Raw genomic sequence first — 15,976 nt, 5'->3', positions numbered from 1 at the left:
GTTAATGAGGTCCATTGGCTCTATCCGAAGCTTGGACGATCCCGACGACGAACATGTTGTGCGGACGCATCACCTTTGATAATATTTCACATGTGCATTTGAATGGGCATTTTGTATATCTGTTGATGGTCGTGATTTTGTTGTACTCTACTGTATACATTATTATGCACAATGCAAGTTTCTGGCTCTCTCAAGATCAAGTAACTGTATCGTCCTATATTGACATGCGCCTGAGAAAGGAAAGAGATCAAGCAATCAGCAACCGGTCCATCCGATGTTGGAAAAGCGACTCACCGCAATCTATTACCCCGCTTGATGATGTTTGTCCCCTTGGTATCGTCAACTAAGCCTGTAGGCAATCGTCCTTCCTCTTTCCACTTGCGTAAAGCTTCACGACCAGCTGTCAATCCTATAGCCATTACTTCTGAGAATCGCTTGAATCCGCCCAGGGTGTCGAATTGCTAGATATGGAACCAGAACCGTCAGCAATTGTCGTATAATGGTGTCGAGGTAGAGATATTGTATTGCTCAAGAAAGAGGGATTCGATAAATTGAGTTGTAAGGTTTGGCAGTGAACGGCTCGACGGAATATCGGCGTGAAGACGGTTCTGCTACTCACCTGCACCGGCATAGCCAGATATAAACACCCTGCCGCATTCTTGACCTCCTCGAGGGTTTTGACGCTTGAAACACTGGATTCAACTCCGTCAGCACTGTACCGCCTGATCGACATGAAGTCCTTCACGCTCACTAAGTCAGGCGAGAAGACACTTCTGTCATTGATAGGACCTTTCGCTCGTAAAATGGATTGAACCTGATCCACGCATAGTCAGCCAAAGTCTTACCCGATATATGGAATCTGCTGATCACAAGAGCTGCAGAGTCATAACTCACCGATTGGCAAAGATCCACCAGCCTGAGACCGAATCGCCATAATTTCTCGGCGAATTATCGTCAATGGAACCGACATCGACGACGATGACATCCTCGATGCCATTGGCTCGTAGGGGACTGATAGGAGTGTTGTCCATATATCCTCCGTCGACGAGGACTGAAATTGCAATGATAGAGTCAGCATTCGGGAAAACCATTCGAAGCCAATACTCACGGTTTCCGTTGTCGGATAAAGGAGGAAGCAAACCAGCAAGAGTCATCGAAGCGCGAACATACCGCCTTGTTCGGTCGTCAGCTGGCCCAAATGTTGTAAGATCCATCAAGCAGCTTACCAGGCGTATCCTGTCCTGTGCACCTCCATACGTGAATGTGTGATGTTGGTCGAATTCGCAAAAAAGGGTATCCAGAAATCTAAGTACGCAGTACGCGGTTCAGCAGACCCCTTCCGTTATGGTCGCAGTTTAATCAGGCTTGCTTACCTTCAATATGGGTATTATAAAATGCTTTGTCTGTGAGATTGTTAGTGCTTATCATGGCGTTCCAATGTCCTCCCTGACGAAATATGGCTCCACATACATATTCCTCTATCTGTTGCAGCATAGATTTGGTCAGTCATCTATGTAAGCAATGATGTCGCTAGCTGATCGTTACTCACTAAACTCATGCCCCGTCGTGTACGCCACGAAAGGGTATGTCACATCGGACAAAATCCTCCACATGGACCCCATCCTCCCCGCGAACTGCTTGGTCCTTCCCGCTGTCTCTAGCAAATCGGTCTCTCTAGCATACAGACCTCCCACAAAACTACCGATGGAGCATCCTCCGATCGCATCAATCGGAATCCCAAACTCTTCCAGGGCCTGCAGCATCCCTATGTGAGATATACCACGGGCCCCACCGCCACCTAGAACGAGACCAATCTGCTTGCCGCATAGGCGTCGAGCAATACGCGCAAAGTCGTTCATATGCGGTGGTCGTCTCGGCCGAGCGAACGGACGTAGACCTCGATACTTTCGGATGCGAGTTTCAACTCTTTCTCGAAGGTGTTTGAACGCGGCGACTGCTGCTGCATCATGTACGACAGGACTCGACTTGTTAGGTGTCACGACACCAGGAAGCTCCACGTGATAGTGTGCGTGCGCCCATGGACGGTTCTGTCGGCTCTATCAGCGGATTGTTACCAAACCGAATACATCATCACTCACGCTTAGCCATGGTCGAGTGGAGCCCGGTGCGACCGTTCGCTCATCGTGTAGAAGAATCAACTCTTTCCTCGCGGTTGTTTTCGTCGCGAGTAACAGTTTCTCTGTGGGTCGTCGTCAGCGTCTCGCTGTAAAGAGTTGCTTGCTTTGTTGCTGACCATATTCGCCAAGAGACGGGTCGTCGCCCATAGCAAGTACCAGAACCAAATCGGCCTAGTTGTCAGGTTATCAGCCTACATGAATCTACACTCTCATTCTCGGCTGCTTTCACTCACTTGACGAATACAGGTCAAGGTCCACTGACTCGATGGTGGAGAGTCGGCAACGTATAGCACCGTTCGGAAGTGTTGCTGCAGCCCACTCCGGTTAGTCACAGTTCCTTAATCAATCCAGCAGTATTCACCTCCTGATCCGCGAGCCAACCGGCCACTTTGAGTTTACTGTATGATTGTAATAATTAGTCAGCACATCCGGGCAACCTTTTAGAAATCACACCTACCCTATTCGCGAGAATGCATGTCTACCTAGATGTCGCATCACTGTCCCTTGATCAAGATATGATGTGGAAGCCCCTAACTCTTCTAGCGATGTCTTAAGTTTGCCTGCGAATTGCGCTACCGGGACGTTCCTATTCGAACCCAATATGCAAACCGTTTCTATAGGTCAAAGCAATTGCTCTATCAGCATTGATCATAGCACTGACAAGACGGAGGCATGGCACCCACTCAGATTCACGTCCGAAGGAGGTGCTCCGGGTACGTGCCCAATCTTGGCTTGATCTCCCATGGCCTTTCTGACGCGTCCCGCGATAAGTCTCATGAATTGAACAGTTGTAGCAGGATGCTTGACGCTGATAGCATCGAATAGGGCCGAGGGAATCCGGACGAGTTCAGAGTCTCGGATTGCGTGAACGGTTTCGGATCGGTTCGTCGCAGTGATGACATCGAGTTCACCAATCGAATCATTCTGACCGTACTCTCGTAGCACCTCCATGTTGCTGTCTTTCTCTTGGAACGCTCGAAGTCGACCATCTGAGTGGTAGGTCAATCAAGATCTAAGTTCCATGTACTTCACACCGAGCTGACTCACTGATGACGATGTAAAAGTCGGTCGATCTGTCTCCTTTCTCGTACTGTTGGGGTAAATCAGTACGTAAAGACTGGGTGATGTCTTAGCACCTACCAGAACCTGAGGGGAGATTCGTCAGCTTCGTTTTTGTTTCAGTCAATGAACCACTCACTTGACCGGCACCCAGCTGCTGCCAATCCAATCCCGCGTCAATGTGCAATACTTCGCCAAGTCAGCTGTCTGGAAACCTCTAGAGCGACCGAGAGGCATACCTAAAGGAGAGAGAAGGGACAAAAGCCTTTTAGCCAATGTCAAGAGGACTATCGGACGGCGTTCGATGATTTTCTCGAGTGTGTGATGGGGCAAGAATCCAACGAAGCAGTCTGTTTTGGCGCTGGAGGGGAAGTAAGCGTACTACTCACCAGCAGAACTGGCAAAAGGAGCACGTACGTTATTTTGACGTAGGAATCTGAGCTGCAAAGAGAGGACAAGTAGCCAGCGATACCTCCGGGCTTCCCACACATAAGTCAGCTAAAAACTAGAGAATGGATGAAGTGTCCTGGGCTTACTTTGACGGTGTACAACGTCTCTTCTCCTTTGTGCTCATGGGGAGGAGAATGTTGATCGTGGGGTTGAGCTTGATCCAAACCCAACGCTGCTCCGAAAGGTCGGGTCTTGGCGCTGGAATACGCGGACGTCATGGAGGAAACGCCGCTTGACTTCGCGTTTGTGGAAGTTTTGGGTGTGTTGATACCAGATTGATGAAGTGGAATCGATGTCTACATTTGCAGCGTGTCGTCAGCATATCGCCCTAGGAAGAAGAAGCCTTCATTATGGAGACTCACCTCGAGGAAACCATCAATGACATAGTACATGCCTGGTGACCGTTCTCCTTCCTTGACCAGAACACTACCCTTCTTGAAGAACAAGATCTCCACATTGCCTTCTAGGTCTTTCAATATTCGCTTGTCCTCGTTTCCCAAGCCAAACTGGGAGTCCTGCACACTTGCCGATATGCTGCTTGCCTCGTCATCGTGTCCCGCCTTCAACGCCGCCTCTCGTAGCATTCCGCCGATGATGCCGTCGTTTTGAGAAGCTGCATTCATCATATCTAGGACGTTACTGTAGGGCGCCCTCGAGCCCTTGCCGCTTGGGGGAAACATGGGAGAGTTGGGCGTGGAGAGAGCCGAGACCGAAGGGGGTATCGAAGCACGACCGATAGAGTCGATGTTTCCCTCAGACGGTTGCGCCAAGCCAATAGATTTGGCGATGCTCATTAGAACCGCCTCTTTCAAGTCGAAGCCTTCATCTCGAGGACTATCACCGCTTTCGGAAGGTGACACCGAAAGTCCATTGTGATGGGCAAGGTCAGTGCTCGAACCAGAAAAACGCCCTCGCCAAGTATCCATCCTTGGCAAACCAGGAGTCTGCACGCCCGGGCGGTAATATGCGCCTCCTGTGTCGTCCGGAACGTTGCGGGTCGCCATAGCGAGATCTCCTGCGGCCACCTGTTTTCTTATCGCGGAGGTGCGCCGCATAAAAGGGCTAGTGTGCCTAGCAGCGGTGTCTGGACTGAATATAGCTGCTGTCGACGGACCAATAGCAGGCAGGGATCCCTGCTTTTTCTCGCCATCGCTCTCTGTCTCCGCGTCAATCTTGCTGAATGCTTGCAAACCCCCTCGACTGGCGAAAGAACCTTGCTTATGTGTTGGAGTTGAACCCGTTTTTGGGGTGTTCGAAGGTAGCGAAGGCGCTTTGACTGTGACTGTAGGACTAGCCGGCACATAGCTGAAGTAATCGCGACTGGAAACACGTGGATCGGGTGATGACCCAACCGAGGGGAAGATTTTGTGTCCTTTCCCTTGCGCTTCAGGTTGGAATCGGTCACGCAAAGCCTGCATGCCACCTCCGGTGTAGAAAGAGGCGGGTAGGGGGTGGGACACCAGAGAGTTGAGAGACGATTCAGAACGGAGGATTTCGCGAGTCAGTCCAAGGTATTTGTGGGCTATATGGTCGTGAGCACACTAAAGTATGAAAGCGATACAGTTGCTGGAGTGAGACATACCGGTCATGAAAGTGACTCTACTGAACCTTTCCAATACTACCTGTACAATCGTTCCACTGGCTTTGGGATACTTTCTTGTGAGTTTCCGGAAAGCTGCTGCAGGAATGACAGCTAGAGTTGTATCGACAGTAGCGCGTGCAATTGTACCTTTGAGAGCCTCCTGTCCCGGATCTGACTTTTGGAATTGTATCTTCTTCGTGGGATGAGGCGAGTCTCGTAGAGGTTGGGAGGTTGGTTGGAACGCAGGCGGGGTCGGACGCCTCATTCGAGGGGACGAGCGAAGTGACTGACTTCGTCTAGGGGATTCTGAATCGCTACCATCAGGAGAGGATGCCTTGGTAGCCGGCAGTGAAGTATGACTGAGGGACTCATCCTGCGTCTCTGCTTGGATAGTTCCTTCCGAAGCTCCCAGCGAAGTTGAGCGTGGTCGGACAGGCCGTAGTGGTACGGGTTGCAGTATATCTGGGCTCGTAACTCTGGGACCCAATGTCCCGTCATCCAGTTGACTCACGTCTGAGTTCTGCCTGGACTTCCTCCTCAGCTGACCCGGAGGTACTAGGAACTCTTTTTCGCCGAGCTCGAGCTCTTCTCCTCCCTGTTCGTTGGGCGGAGTCCACGAAAGTTTGATATCTTCTGTGAAGAGGGAAAGGATAGAGAACAGAGAGGACAGTGTACCCCCGGTCGATACCTCGTTGAGAAGGTGAAACCCGTTGAAAGAGGAAGCGTTGGCGCCAAAGGGATCAGGTGACGGCGGTGTCGATCTTTCGGTAGGGGAGTCGGGTGCAAACTGAATCAAACATACACAGTCAGAGGCTGCTTCTCAACCGGAATGTTGCGTAAACAAGATAGCTGATGACGCACCACCTGAACTTTGCCCTCGACGACACACCAAAATTCCCCACCTCCGATCTCCAACGTGTCGCCTGCTGCTAATCTTCTCGTCTGCAAATGCCTGCTCAGCTCATGGAAGACTGGTTTCTCCAAGTAGCCAAATATCCTGATTGCAGCTAGAAAGTCATCCAGGTAATTATGAAAGGAGCCAGAATGACTTCTGTGATCGGCAAGGAGACCACCAGTTTCATCAAGAGGTAGCAGTCGATTCGCAAGCGATGGTGGCGATGGAAGGGGGAGTGCCGGTTCTTTGAGTTGCGTGTACCGAGTGAGATACCGGTAACGAACAAGGAAGAAGACGGCTACCAAAAGACCGACGAACAGAGCTAGGAAGTGGGGGAAGCCGAGGGAAATCGTGAAGCTGTACTGTAAGATACGGACGATATACCTGCGTGCACGAAACATGAATGGGTTGACCTGAGAAGGCAGATTACGCTCCCACAAAACTCACCCAGGAAAGCTGATGGTTAGTACCCCGACGATGTGCCGTATTCCTTGAAGAACGTAGAGGATAGCGTATATCACAGCGACTGCGAGCGCCAGGAGGGGATTCCCGTTCGTGTCCGGAGGAGGGGGTACAGTCGACATGACGAGGGGTATCGACTACAGCTCAATAAGCACGCTGTGGAAGTTGAGGAGACGCAATGATATGACTTTATCTCAACGTCTTCTTCTTCTCAACATTATTGCTACGCGTTAGATGTGAGATCCCAGCCACGTGACTTATGCTGAACCTTCCAGGCACCAAACTACGTTTTATCAGGAGAGAACTTGAGGAGCGTATCTCATCTATCCTCATCTGGCTGTCAGTATATTCAAGGTCAGTTGCGCGGACACAATGGCTACTGAAGAATCGGTCAGAGCCTTGGAGGAAGTACTTGAACAGCTGCTGGACGACTATCGGGGTGAGTCAGGCCATCGATAGTCCAACTCACCTCATCGACAGGTCATTGCTAACTACCACCGAAGACCTACAGGCGCCTCATGTCGCTGTCCTGTCGGATCCTCCCTCATCTGTGGAGGCCTTGCGAATGATCCATCGCGGACCTCCTGTCATCATTGAAAGTGAGCCATGTATCTAAGAGTGGGACTATCTCAAGCACTGAAACCTGTGCTCATTTTATCCTTTTCGTATCCAGATTTCTCTCCTTTAACAGCTCGAGCTGAAGGTTACGATTGGAGCCGTCCGGAGACTTATGAGCAGATATCGGGAAACAGATCAGTCACAGTTGCTGTAACTGACGATGGGTGAGTACAGCTGCATAGGTCGGAAAGAGTATTTCCCTCACCGTTTGCTGAGTTCAGGCTGTGCTAGACTAGCCGACTCGGTTCGCACTTTGCCCGATGGCACCACGACCTTTGTTAAGCCTTTCGAGGAGCGAATGACGATTCCGAGTCTTATATCTCGACTAGGTAGACGAGGTTCGTTTTCTCACCCTTTCTTGATCACTGCTTTTGCTCACCACTGGAACAGGCGAATCGTCTTCCTACGCATACTATCTCCAATCTCAGGACGGAAACATATATCGCTCTGAGCCTCATCCTTCAGGCTCCTCGGAACTGGCAATGTTTCAGCCGTATATCGAGAGGGATATTCCATGGATGAAAGAAGCCATAGGTCGGTCGAATGTCTTGAATCAGTTGACGATCTGGAGAGCTGGCAAGCTGATGGGTATACTGTGCAGGATCCGAGGCAGAAGCTGTGAATCTATGGATCGGCGATTGTAATAGCACGACATCTTTGCATCATGACCCGTAAGTATGACCTGATCTCGCGATGAAACACACTGACAACCCATGATCATACTAGGTATGAGAACATATACCATGTGCTGGCCGGGACCAAAACTTTTACTCTCCTATCACCCATCGAGGGGCTATGGCTAAATCGTCAGTGAACCCCTCATCCTTGGTCTATGTTCATGAGTTCACCTGATTGAGGCTAACCGTTCGATTGACAGAACAATTCCATCCCTCATCTACTTTACAACGTACCTCGTCTTCCGAATCTCTTGTACCTGTCTTAGATCCTCCGCCGACGTATCCGATCCCGTGGGTGTCAGCTGTTAATTTTCCTGCTCGAGTTCATCCACTTCGGATCACTTTGAAAGAAGGTCAAAGTCTGTTTCTCCCTGCTGGTTGGTGGCACCGGGTGGAGCAGAAGGAGGGATTAAGCGGTATCGTGGTAGCAGTGAATTAGTGAGTCGAAACGATGTGTCTATATGAATTATGGGTTTGTACTGATCCATCGGGTCAACGTACAGCTGGTATACCGCTGAGCTTCACCCTGAAGCGTACGCATACGAGCGTTTCGCCCGCAGGATCGCCAGAAGTGCGGGGAGACATGGCGTGGTACCTGTAGAGGGAGAATAGCGACCCAGGGAGTCGCTCTGAGCACTTGGCGACCATTGTCCTCAGTCATCATTTCCCTAGCTAATCATGGTGTAATGACCCTGTGCATGTATCAGGTAATGTACAGCCACAAAAAGCGACATGAAACAATGCCCCTCAGGCACGTGCGACAATTCACTACCACCTCGTTTCTCGGTCACTCTGTCAACGAAGACATTGTTATTGCTGTTTGTGCTACGCAGCGCTCCGCAGAGCGATGACGCACGATTGGATGCAGGGTTCCAGAAACACTCCCGGCGCCGCGGTGCGCATAAGTTCCACTGATAAATTAGTAGTGACATCAAGATCAGCGGTCATCTGCTCACATAGTTATGGCGCAACGATGCCTTGTAATCAGGTGTTGCATCATGTAGAAATGTCTTATCTACCCCTCCGAACGACTTCCGAAGCTGAACAAGTCACCAATGAGAATTGTCCATTGGAGACTTATTGCTGGTCTTGATCCGCTGCAGGGTAAAGTTACGGTCATCCGAAACACGATTTCCAAAACGTTTCAAGTTGCCTTTGCCTTCCGCACACCTTCTCTTCGGCAACTCTGACTCATCTTCCATATTGGTGCTGAGAGCAAAAGTCATTCGTCTCCAGTCCCGATACCGCTACTCAACGAGTCCAGCAGGGAGAGCCTACGCGCCCAGCGATCATCGTGCATTTCCTGAAATTAGATCAGATCACTTTCGACACGCTCGACGTCGTTATTGTCAATTGGCTGACAACGTATGTACATCAGGGCGCAACGATGTCATTACCACTCCACACGCTCTCGTCTCTGCTAGCCATGCAGGATGTGGAGGATCATAAACCGCGTGTAAGTCAATACAGTACGTCGCTGGTCAGTCATCACGTCACCGACCGACCTCCGCATCGAATCCACCACACGAGGATGATTCATCCATCAGCTGACGACAAAATTATAACACACCGTTTGTTCGCGTGTTCGCGAAACAAGTAGCTGTCCAAGATCTCATGGCTCCCCGATATCCTAGTATTCAGCTCCTCCTTTTTGCCCACCGTCTTAGGACCGGTCCTGAGCGTTACGCTGTTCTCGGCAGGAGTAGCCGCTGCAAGTCTTTAGTGGGGTAAAGAAGTCGGTCTGACAAACAATGTCGGTGAGTCCAGGTTGTCCTCCTGGGAATGAGACGAGGATCTATGACTTAAATCACTGATCAGTCCCACTGTTGTCTGTTGTTGTCGGACTACTGCTCGTCTTACGGTGAGTCAATCGCGCGGACACATATACCTTGTTTGCATCATCGACCTGACCTTGCGAGCTAGGAACTCATCTGCCTACGAACGATATGCTGAGTGAGTATGGCTCCTCCCCTTTCGGGTGATTCTCATATACTAACGCATCGATCGTTCAACTCTGTGCCGTCACATCGGAGTTCCGTGCTGATGCCAATCCCGATCGCTCCAGAGGCAGAAAAGACTTCACTTGCCTAATCTCAAACGCGCGCAACCTTTCCAGAAACATATGGGTTGTGGTGAACCTTCCTCCATCGTCATCTCTCACCGACTCCTCGTCCTCGCAGCCTGTCATCACTCGACAACAGCTGACTGACGACAAGAAGAAGTTGATCCGTCTCGTAGTAGCATTCGTTGTGGCTACGAAACATCACTTGAGGGCGGAAGGTGGAGTGCACCACGAGGACTTGAGAGGTCAGCTGAACCAAGCGTCGCAGAGTGAACGGAGCTTCAGCTGATGGATGTCGATGCTTCATAGGTCTCTTACCTGCTCGCCTGGCGGGTAATCATATCGCTAGACTCAGGAGCGCTCTCACACAACAAGTCAATCAGTATGGCGATCATCTCACTGGCTCATCTCGATCTATGTCGGACGCTCGGTGGAGTTCTCGATCTCACGACGAAGAATCCTCGCTTGGTCTATCACATACAGGAGCTCCTCATTCGACCGATAAGCCTACTAACTCCTCCGACATACAAGATACTCTCCCCACCTCCACCTCCACTCCATCTGATTTTTCTGCCTTGTCTCTCGATCACGGTGCGAGACACCGACGTCCGCCCAGAACACCCTTGAAACGAAGACCGACAGCTGTGAGAGTGGTCCTCTCGGACGATCACATGGCCAGACCGCAAGCCCCAGCCGTGGGACGAAAGAGTGACAGATCTAGTGCTGGCCATGGAAAGATGGACGAAAGGACGCCATTGATCAGTGCAGGAGTCAAGCCTGATCCCATGACTACTGGACTGGTACAAAGAGCAGAATCGGTCTGGGAAGGATGGTGGAGCTAGGTCTGCCATTGATCATGTAAGTGAGCCGCGCCCACACGTCATTCGAGGACTAAAGCGCTGATGGCATGATGCTTGACGTAGAGCGCACGAGATAAGCAGGTCAATCTTTCGGTTCAGGCGCATGGGCTGTCTGGAGGCTGTCGGTCCTGCGGTAAGGCATCGGGAGATATTCAGCTCCAAAGCAGGCCTTGATCGATCGACTAGGGTATGAATGCTCTTCAGGCGTCCGTGGCTGCGATGACCGATCAACTTGGATCAATGGAGCGGATGTAAGTGTAAGAACATTTGATAGGATCGTTTGTCCGCGCGAATCTTCAAGAGCTTCGGCCTCACTTATCCGTCAGAGTAACGTCGCTGATCTGGTCACCGCATCGATTGCACAGCGTCCAAACACCTCTTCCTTACATATTTTGTATCTCAAACAAGTGGTGTCGCTCTACCTCTTCATACTGCCCTTCACACTTGTCGATCCGATGGGATGGAAGATGGTCTTCATCATGTTCGGGATCAGCATGACTTTTCATGGGAGTCGAGGGTATCGCAGCCATGATCGAAATGCCGTTCGGCACGTGAGTGCGAGAGGAGACAGGATAAGATTGCTGTCACTCGTGCTGATGCGATAGCGGTGGATGCTCAGCGATCCATGTGATTTGAATCTTGATCTGTATTGCACGGAATTACTGTGCGAATGCGAGTGAGTAAACTTCCGCTCAAGAGATCAAGTCTCCTTGCGAGCCACGGACCACGGACCACGGACCGACTTACAATGGTCACTCTCGCAGAGCGATCCTCGAACGTCTACCGGAGGGCGACGACGACGAAGGTGGGGTCACAGTCTACGATAGGTCAATAGAACAGGTTGAGATGGACTATGGAGCAGATGATGGCGATGACGAACGAGAAAGGGAACGGAAGGTTGCTCTCATTGCAGTTACGGTCATACGATTAGTAGTGCGAGATTTACAACAGTTGTATACGATCGTGGGCAGCTTGATGAACTTGATGACACAGTCTTGACGACCCACACAATTTCAGGAGACCATATATGTGTTAGTCCACCTCCACCGAGTTTCGACGCTGCCCAGTCTGGCCGCGGACGACACGGATCGACGTTGCGAGTTGAATCCACTAGCCCCTGCTTCATTCCTGCAACCGGGTCCAGACACATCACAAACAGGCTAGCCGAGACGATGCATCCCCCATGTGAACATTACGTTTCTGACTCTTGGTTTAACGGGAGTATGACCAGACGTTCTTCAACACTGTGCGAGATGATGGGAAACACAACACTTGTCAGCGCATGGTCTCACCGAGCGATCTGTCTTTTCTCCGTACATCTAACCAGCGTCGCCACGTAGCCAGCACGATGAGATCCAACGTCCTTCTCTTTCTCTCAAAGGAAATGGGGAAATCGGGAAAGATGCGAAACGGAAAGAGACTCACGACCCTCCTTGGTGGCGATCCTGTTGATAGAGTCATCCGAGTCACCTTGAGCCCTGATCTTGCCGCAGATGGCGATGGTGGTGGCTTGGCCCTTGATGGCCTTTCCGTCGGCGTCAACGTCGGCGACTTGGATTTGGATAGAGGCGTGGTCTTGGGCGGTGATGAGTCGGTCTGTGCGGGCAGGGTGAGGCGAAAGTGCGAAACGGCGGAGCGAATTTGTGTTCAAACGAATTTTGATGAAGAGTTTTGAGTATACACCACGAGCAGGAGAAAGATGGAAGGTGCGATGATTGGTAGGAAACGGTGAAAGACAAGTATCGAGGTGATCAAGAACGGTCGAAGAAAGCGATGGGTAAGTTGTTATGAATAGAACCGTCCGTCAGCTGCTTCATCTAGTTCCCAATATCGCAAGAATCCGACTATACGCACTGGTAGCAGAGCAGTGTCGGGGGATGTAAAGGTCAACGAGGACACCCTTGTCGTTCTCTACGGGTAGCACAAAGTCGATCAGCATTTGACACCAGCAGTATTTCAACATCTTTCCGTCATTACGACCCACCCCCCCCCTCCCCCCAACGCTCGTGCAATTTGGCGTTCCTCAAGTCATCTCCTCTGACCATTCTTGAACTCTTCTCCTCCCTTCATAGACTCTCGTTCCTCCAGACTCAGGATGTGCACGCATACGTCCGCCAATTGAAATCCCTCCTAATCCTAATTGTGCTTTCGCTCGTCCACCACCCAACGCCTCGAATTCCTTTCGTTGTCGACTCCTCCTTCCGGACCCCTTCCCAGAATCCCATCCGACAACAACAGCGACAGCAGAACCTCACGCACCCATTTTGGCGGATGTGGATTTCTTGAGGTAGGTACGTAGGTAGGTGAAGAGTGAAGGTGTATTGGCCAGTGAAAGCGAGTTGTGTGTAGGTCGTTTTGATATACAGCGGTTTTTGCTGTCTGGATCCAACCACCAAACTGCCTGCCAAAACCGAGGTGCATGCAAAACCGTCCGAAGAATTCAACCAAAATGCATCGAACAAGCACGGAATTTATCGGCGTTTCCAGACTCCCCTTGAAGAAGAAATTCGTGGCACGTATTCTGATCCCGTCTCGTGCCCCCCCTCGCGGAGGAGACACGTGCCTTGTGTCTCCCCTGGATCTGTTCCCAAAATGGAACTCTTCGAGTCAAAAGGCGGTGAATGCCGGGATCTTCTTTATTGTCCGTTTATTTATTATTTATTATCGTCTCGTTGTCCGTTGTCGATCGTGACGTAACTTTTCACCTTTGGTATTGTGATGGAGACCGGGGAGGATGGGTGATGGGTGATGGGGCGATGAGCGGTCTATATCTATATATGGATTGGGAGAAGGCGATGATGTATCGTGCTGTGTCAGACTAGAGTTGGACATCGCGTTCAGTGTTACAGACCACTGCACAGAGATCCTTTGTCACTCGTTCAGAATACCATCTCCTCAGATGGAGGTCAACCCTTCGACAGAATCCCATCCTCTGGATAATCAGACACACGTTTCTTTGGCAGCCCCTCTCACTCGCTCTGTTTCGAACATCGATACCATGAACGATTCGCAACGCGCGATGCCGGGCTATCCATCAAGCACTGGCCAACACAACAACACCTACAATGGGACGAGTCATCATGCCAACCCTCAACCTCCATCCGAGGGGTATTCATCTCCCTACAGCCAATCCGACTCTGCTCCCGTCGATTCCTACAACCCAAGCACAGCACCATATGCAAACGTCGCCCTACCTCCTCCTTCTAACACAAAGTTCCCCGTGCCCAACCCTGCCTTCGCTCGACCGAATACCACGCCGACACCCGCGCATACCGACTCACACGCACAACCCTCTTCTCATCACATCATGCAAGAGACAGAGGACGAGTTGACCCAAGATGAACTGATAGAGTACGAAAAGGGCCTGCTGACCTGGGACAAGGCTAAGAACTGGAGATTCTGGTTGAGGAAAGAATGGGTAGGATGGTATATCGCTTTCGTGTTGATCGTCGTGGTGGTGGCGTTGATGGCCTTCTTTCATCATTCGGTGAGTTGGGTTGATTGTCAATCCCCAGTTCCATCTGTCTCCTTGATATAGGTCGAGAGGAACCGCCTCAGAACTTAGTCAAACCCCTCCCGTTATGTCCTGAGGTAGAAAGGGGTATGATCCGAGTAGTGGAACTGACTGATTCACAACACACTTGCAGATCATCAACTGGCTTTCACCCTTCGTCAGACGATTAAGGACGCTTCGAGCAGGTTTCTGTATCCCAGCAGCTATCCTGTTCGTCCTATCCTTCCCTCCCCTATTCGGCAATGGTGAGTGAAACAAAAGATTGGCATGTGACTCGGACTTTGAGAAGGAGCGAAGAAGCAAAGAAGCAATACTGACCAGCCTATCCCCTCAGAAATCGTCATGGTTCTCGTCGGTCTTGTCTGGGGTTTGGGCAAAGGATTCGCTATCGTAGCTGTGGGGATCGGATTTGGTGAATTTGCCGTTTTCTTGTGAGTGCAGTGCCTCCTCGCCCGCTTCTCTCTCTTCTACGTGAAGAGCCCCGTTGCGCTTGTGCGAGTCTCGGGGTGATCTCAGGTCAAAGTCGTCCATTCATTCGTCATTTTCAAGATGCTGATTCGCAATGACCTTAATCCAGAATGTTCAAATACCTATGTCACGCTCGAGCAGAACGGATGACCCGAAAGTCGTTGAATTACGCCTGTCTCGCTGAGGCAGTCAGAGAAGGAGGTTTCATCATGGCCTGGGTTGTCAGGCTGAGTGTCATCCCCACGTAAGCTGACGATGTAGACGGATCGATCGATCGATCGATTGTGCTGCACGAGTTGGTGACGCTGATTCTATCCGATCTCGCTTCGTCTTGCAGACACTACACGACAGTGAGCTGCCAATCCGTGTCCATCTGTAGAAATGCGAAGCTGATGCGAACCTACTGTTCCCAGGCAATTTTGGCAGTATGCGGACTACCTACCTGGAAATTCTTCTGCGCTCTGATCCTGGCCATGCCCAAACAGCTCATCAGCGTATACGTGGGAGGTGAGTGAAGTATCAAGGCGGCACAAGAAACGTCATGTGGCTGTGCTGATCAGTTGATCTCGCCATCAGTCGTACTTGGTCAGACCAACGCTTCGACAAATTCACACGTTGTGTCAGATTGCGTGTACGTGGTGATCCCGCCCATCTCCATTATTCACTAGACAGACCCTTCTCCGTGACACATCCCCTCTCAATATCAAACGGACAGTACCTCTCTTCAGAACATCTTGTTGACCCTTCCCATCGCAGCTTCGCAGCGTGCGCATTGATCACCCTCGGAGCCTTGTGGTTCATCTACAAACGGATGATCAAAGTCCGTAAGAGCGTGCTTATCAGTATGCGGAACGACCTCAAGGCCCATAATGTGGAAGTATCGTCTTCTCCGCCTGAAGATGGAGCAGATGGAATCGTTCGACCCGCGAATCTCAAGGGGTAGGACAGGAGTATAGGATCGGAGATCAAGCCAAGTCTGGGCTGAGAAAGAACACCATGGAATACCGACACTTGGATAAGGAAAAGGAAAAGAAATGATCGTGTCCCATATATGAAACGAACGAACGGACGGACAGATACATATGTACTGCAACTTCAACCAAGCGTCAGATGTATTAAAGGTAAATTGTATTATACATCTGCCAAGATCAGATCATTTGTGATCGAGCATAGCTCGGAAGAGTCCTCTCG

General features: G+C 50.7%; 6 protein-coding genes across 6 annotated transcripts; 5 read left to right on the top strand and 1 right to left on the bottom strand.

Annotated features, from left to right (window-relative positions):
• Positions 1 to 214: 214 nt before the first annotated feature.
• Positions 215 to 6,708, bottom strand: IAR55_002942 (lysophospholipase NTE1; the record flags this gene model as incomplete). Its single annotated transcript, XM_066946053.1, has 25 exons — positions 215 to 230; positions 295 to 461; positions 620 to 692; positions 752 to 814; positions 895 to 1,051; positions 1,109 to 1,173; positions 1,227 to 1,305; positions 1,374 to 1,403; positions 1,550 to 2,057; positions 2,100 to 2,200; positions 2,255 to 2,309; positions 2,372 to 2,446; positions 2,500 to 2,536; positions 2,596 to 2,752; positions 2,822 to 3,127; positions 3,186 to 3,228; positions 3,279 to 3,284; positions 3,337 to 3,386; positions 3,437 to 3,558; positions 3,615 to 3,676; positions 3,734 to 3,943; positions 4,010 to 5,169; positions 5,230 to 6,016; positions 6,091 to 6,508; positions 6,572 to 6,708. The coding sequence occupies 25 exons, from the start codon at positions 6,706 to 6,708 to the stop codon at positions 215 to 217; spliced, it is 4,884 nt and encodes a 1,627-aa protein (XP_066803554.1).
• A 250-nt stretch (positions 6,709 to 6,958) lies between these two features.
• On the top strand, positions 6,959 to 8,493 carry IAR55_002941 (uncharacterized protein; the record flags this gene model as incomplete). The annotated part of the gene is made up of 9 exons (XM_066946052.1): positions 6,959 to 7,025; positions 7,090 to 7,185; positions 7,260 to 7,368; positions 7,436 to 7,542; positions 7,595 to 7,738; positions 7,806 to 7,875; positions 7,931 to 8,010; positions 8,082 to 8,319; positions 8,385 to 8,493. The coding sequence occupies 9 exons, from the start codon at positions 6,959 to 6,961 to the stop codon at positions 8,491 to 8,493; spliced, it is 1,020 nt and encodes a 339-aa protein (XP_066803553.1).
• Positions 8,494 to 9,268: 775 nt separating this feature from the next.
• On the top strand, positions 9,269 to 11,301 carry IAR55_002940 (uncharacterized protein; the record flags this gene model as incomplete). Its single annotated transcript, XM_066946051.1, has 11 exons — positions 9,269 to 9,337; positions 9,482 to 9,553; positions 9,605 to 9,638; positions 9,700 to 9,742; positions 9,805 to 9,834; positions 9,947 to 10,188; positions 10,253 to 10,638; positions 10,752 to 10,801; positions 10,867 to 10,936; positions 10,990 to 11,054; positions 11,169 to 11,301. The coding sequence occupies 11 exons, from the start codon at positions 9,269 to 9,271 to the stop codon at positions 11,299 to 11,301; spliced, it is 1,194 nt and encodes a 397-aa protein (XP_066803552.1).
• A 39-nt stretch (positions 11,302 to 11,340) lies between these two features.
• Positions 11,341 to 11,802, top strand: IAR55_002939 (uncharacterized protein; the record flags this gene model as incomplete). Its single annotated transcript, XM_066946050.1, has 3 exons — positions 11,341 to 11,354; positions 11,423 to 11,479; positions 11,568 to 11,802. The coding sequence occupies 3 exons, from the start codon at positions 11,341 to 11,343 to the stop codon at positions 11,800 to 11,802; spliced, it is 306 nt and encodes a 101-aa protein (XP_066803551.1).
• Positions 11,803 to 12,151: 349 nt separating this feature from the next.
• IAR55_002938 (uncharacterized protein) lies at positions 12,152 to 12,478 on the top strand (the record flags this gene model as incomplete). The annotated part of the gene is made up of 1 exon (XM_066946049.1): positions 12,152 to 12,478. One exon carries the CDS (start codon positions 12,152 to 12,154, stop codon positions 12,476 to 12,478), a length of 327 nt encoding a protein of 108 aa, XP_066803550.1.
• A 1,224-nt stretch (positions 12,479 to 13,702) lies between these two features.
• IAR55_002937 (uncharacterized protein) lies at positions 13,703 to 15,728 on the top strand (the record flags this gene model as incomplete). Its single annotated transcript, XM_066946048.1, has 8 exons — positions 13,703 to 14,290; positions 14,451 to 14,562; positions 14,652 to 14,748; positions 14,895 to 15,029; positions 15,123 to 15,135; positions 15,199 to 15,292; positions 15,362 to 15,416; positions 15,542 to 15,728. The coding sequence occupies 8 exons, from the start codon at positions 13,703 to 13,705 to the stop codon at positions 15,726 to 15,728; spliced, it is 1,281 nt and encodes a 426-aa protein (XP_066803549.1).
• Between the last annotated feature and the right edge of the window lie 248 nt (positions 15,729 to 15,976).

The sequence above is a fragment of the Kwoniella newhampshirensis genome, chromosome 5, assembly GCF_039105145.1.
Source record: "Kwoniella newhampshirensis strain CBS 13917 chromosome 5, whole genome shotgun sequence".
NCBI lineage: Eukaryota > Fungi > Basidiomycota > Tremellomycetes > Tremellales > Cryptococcaceae > Kwoniella > Kwoniella newhampshirensis.
The sequence above is the reverse complement of the archived record's forward strand: the minus strand, read 5'-3'. Positions and strand labels throughout refer to the sequence as shown.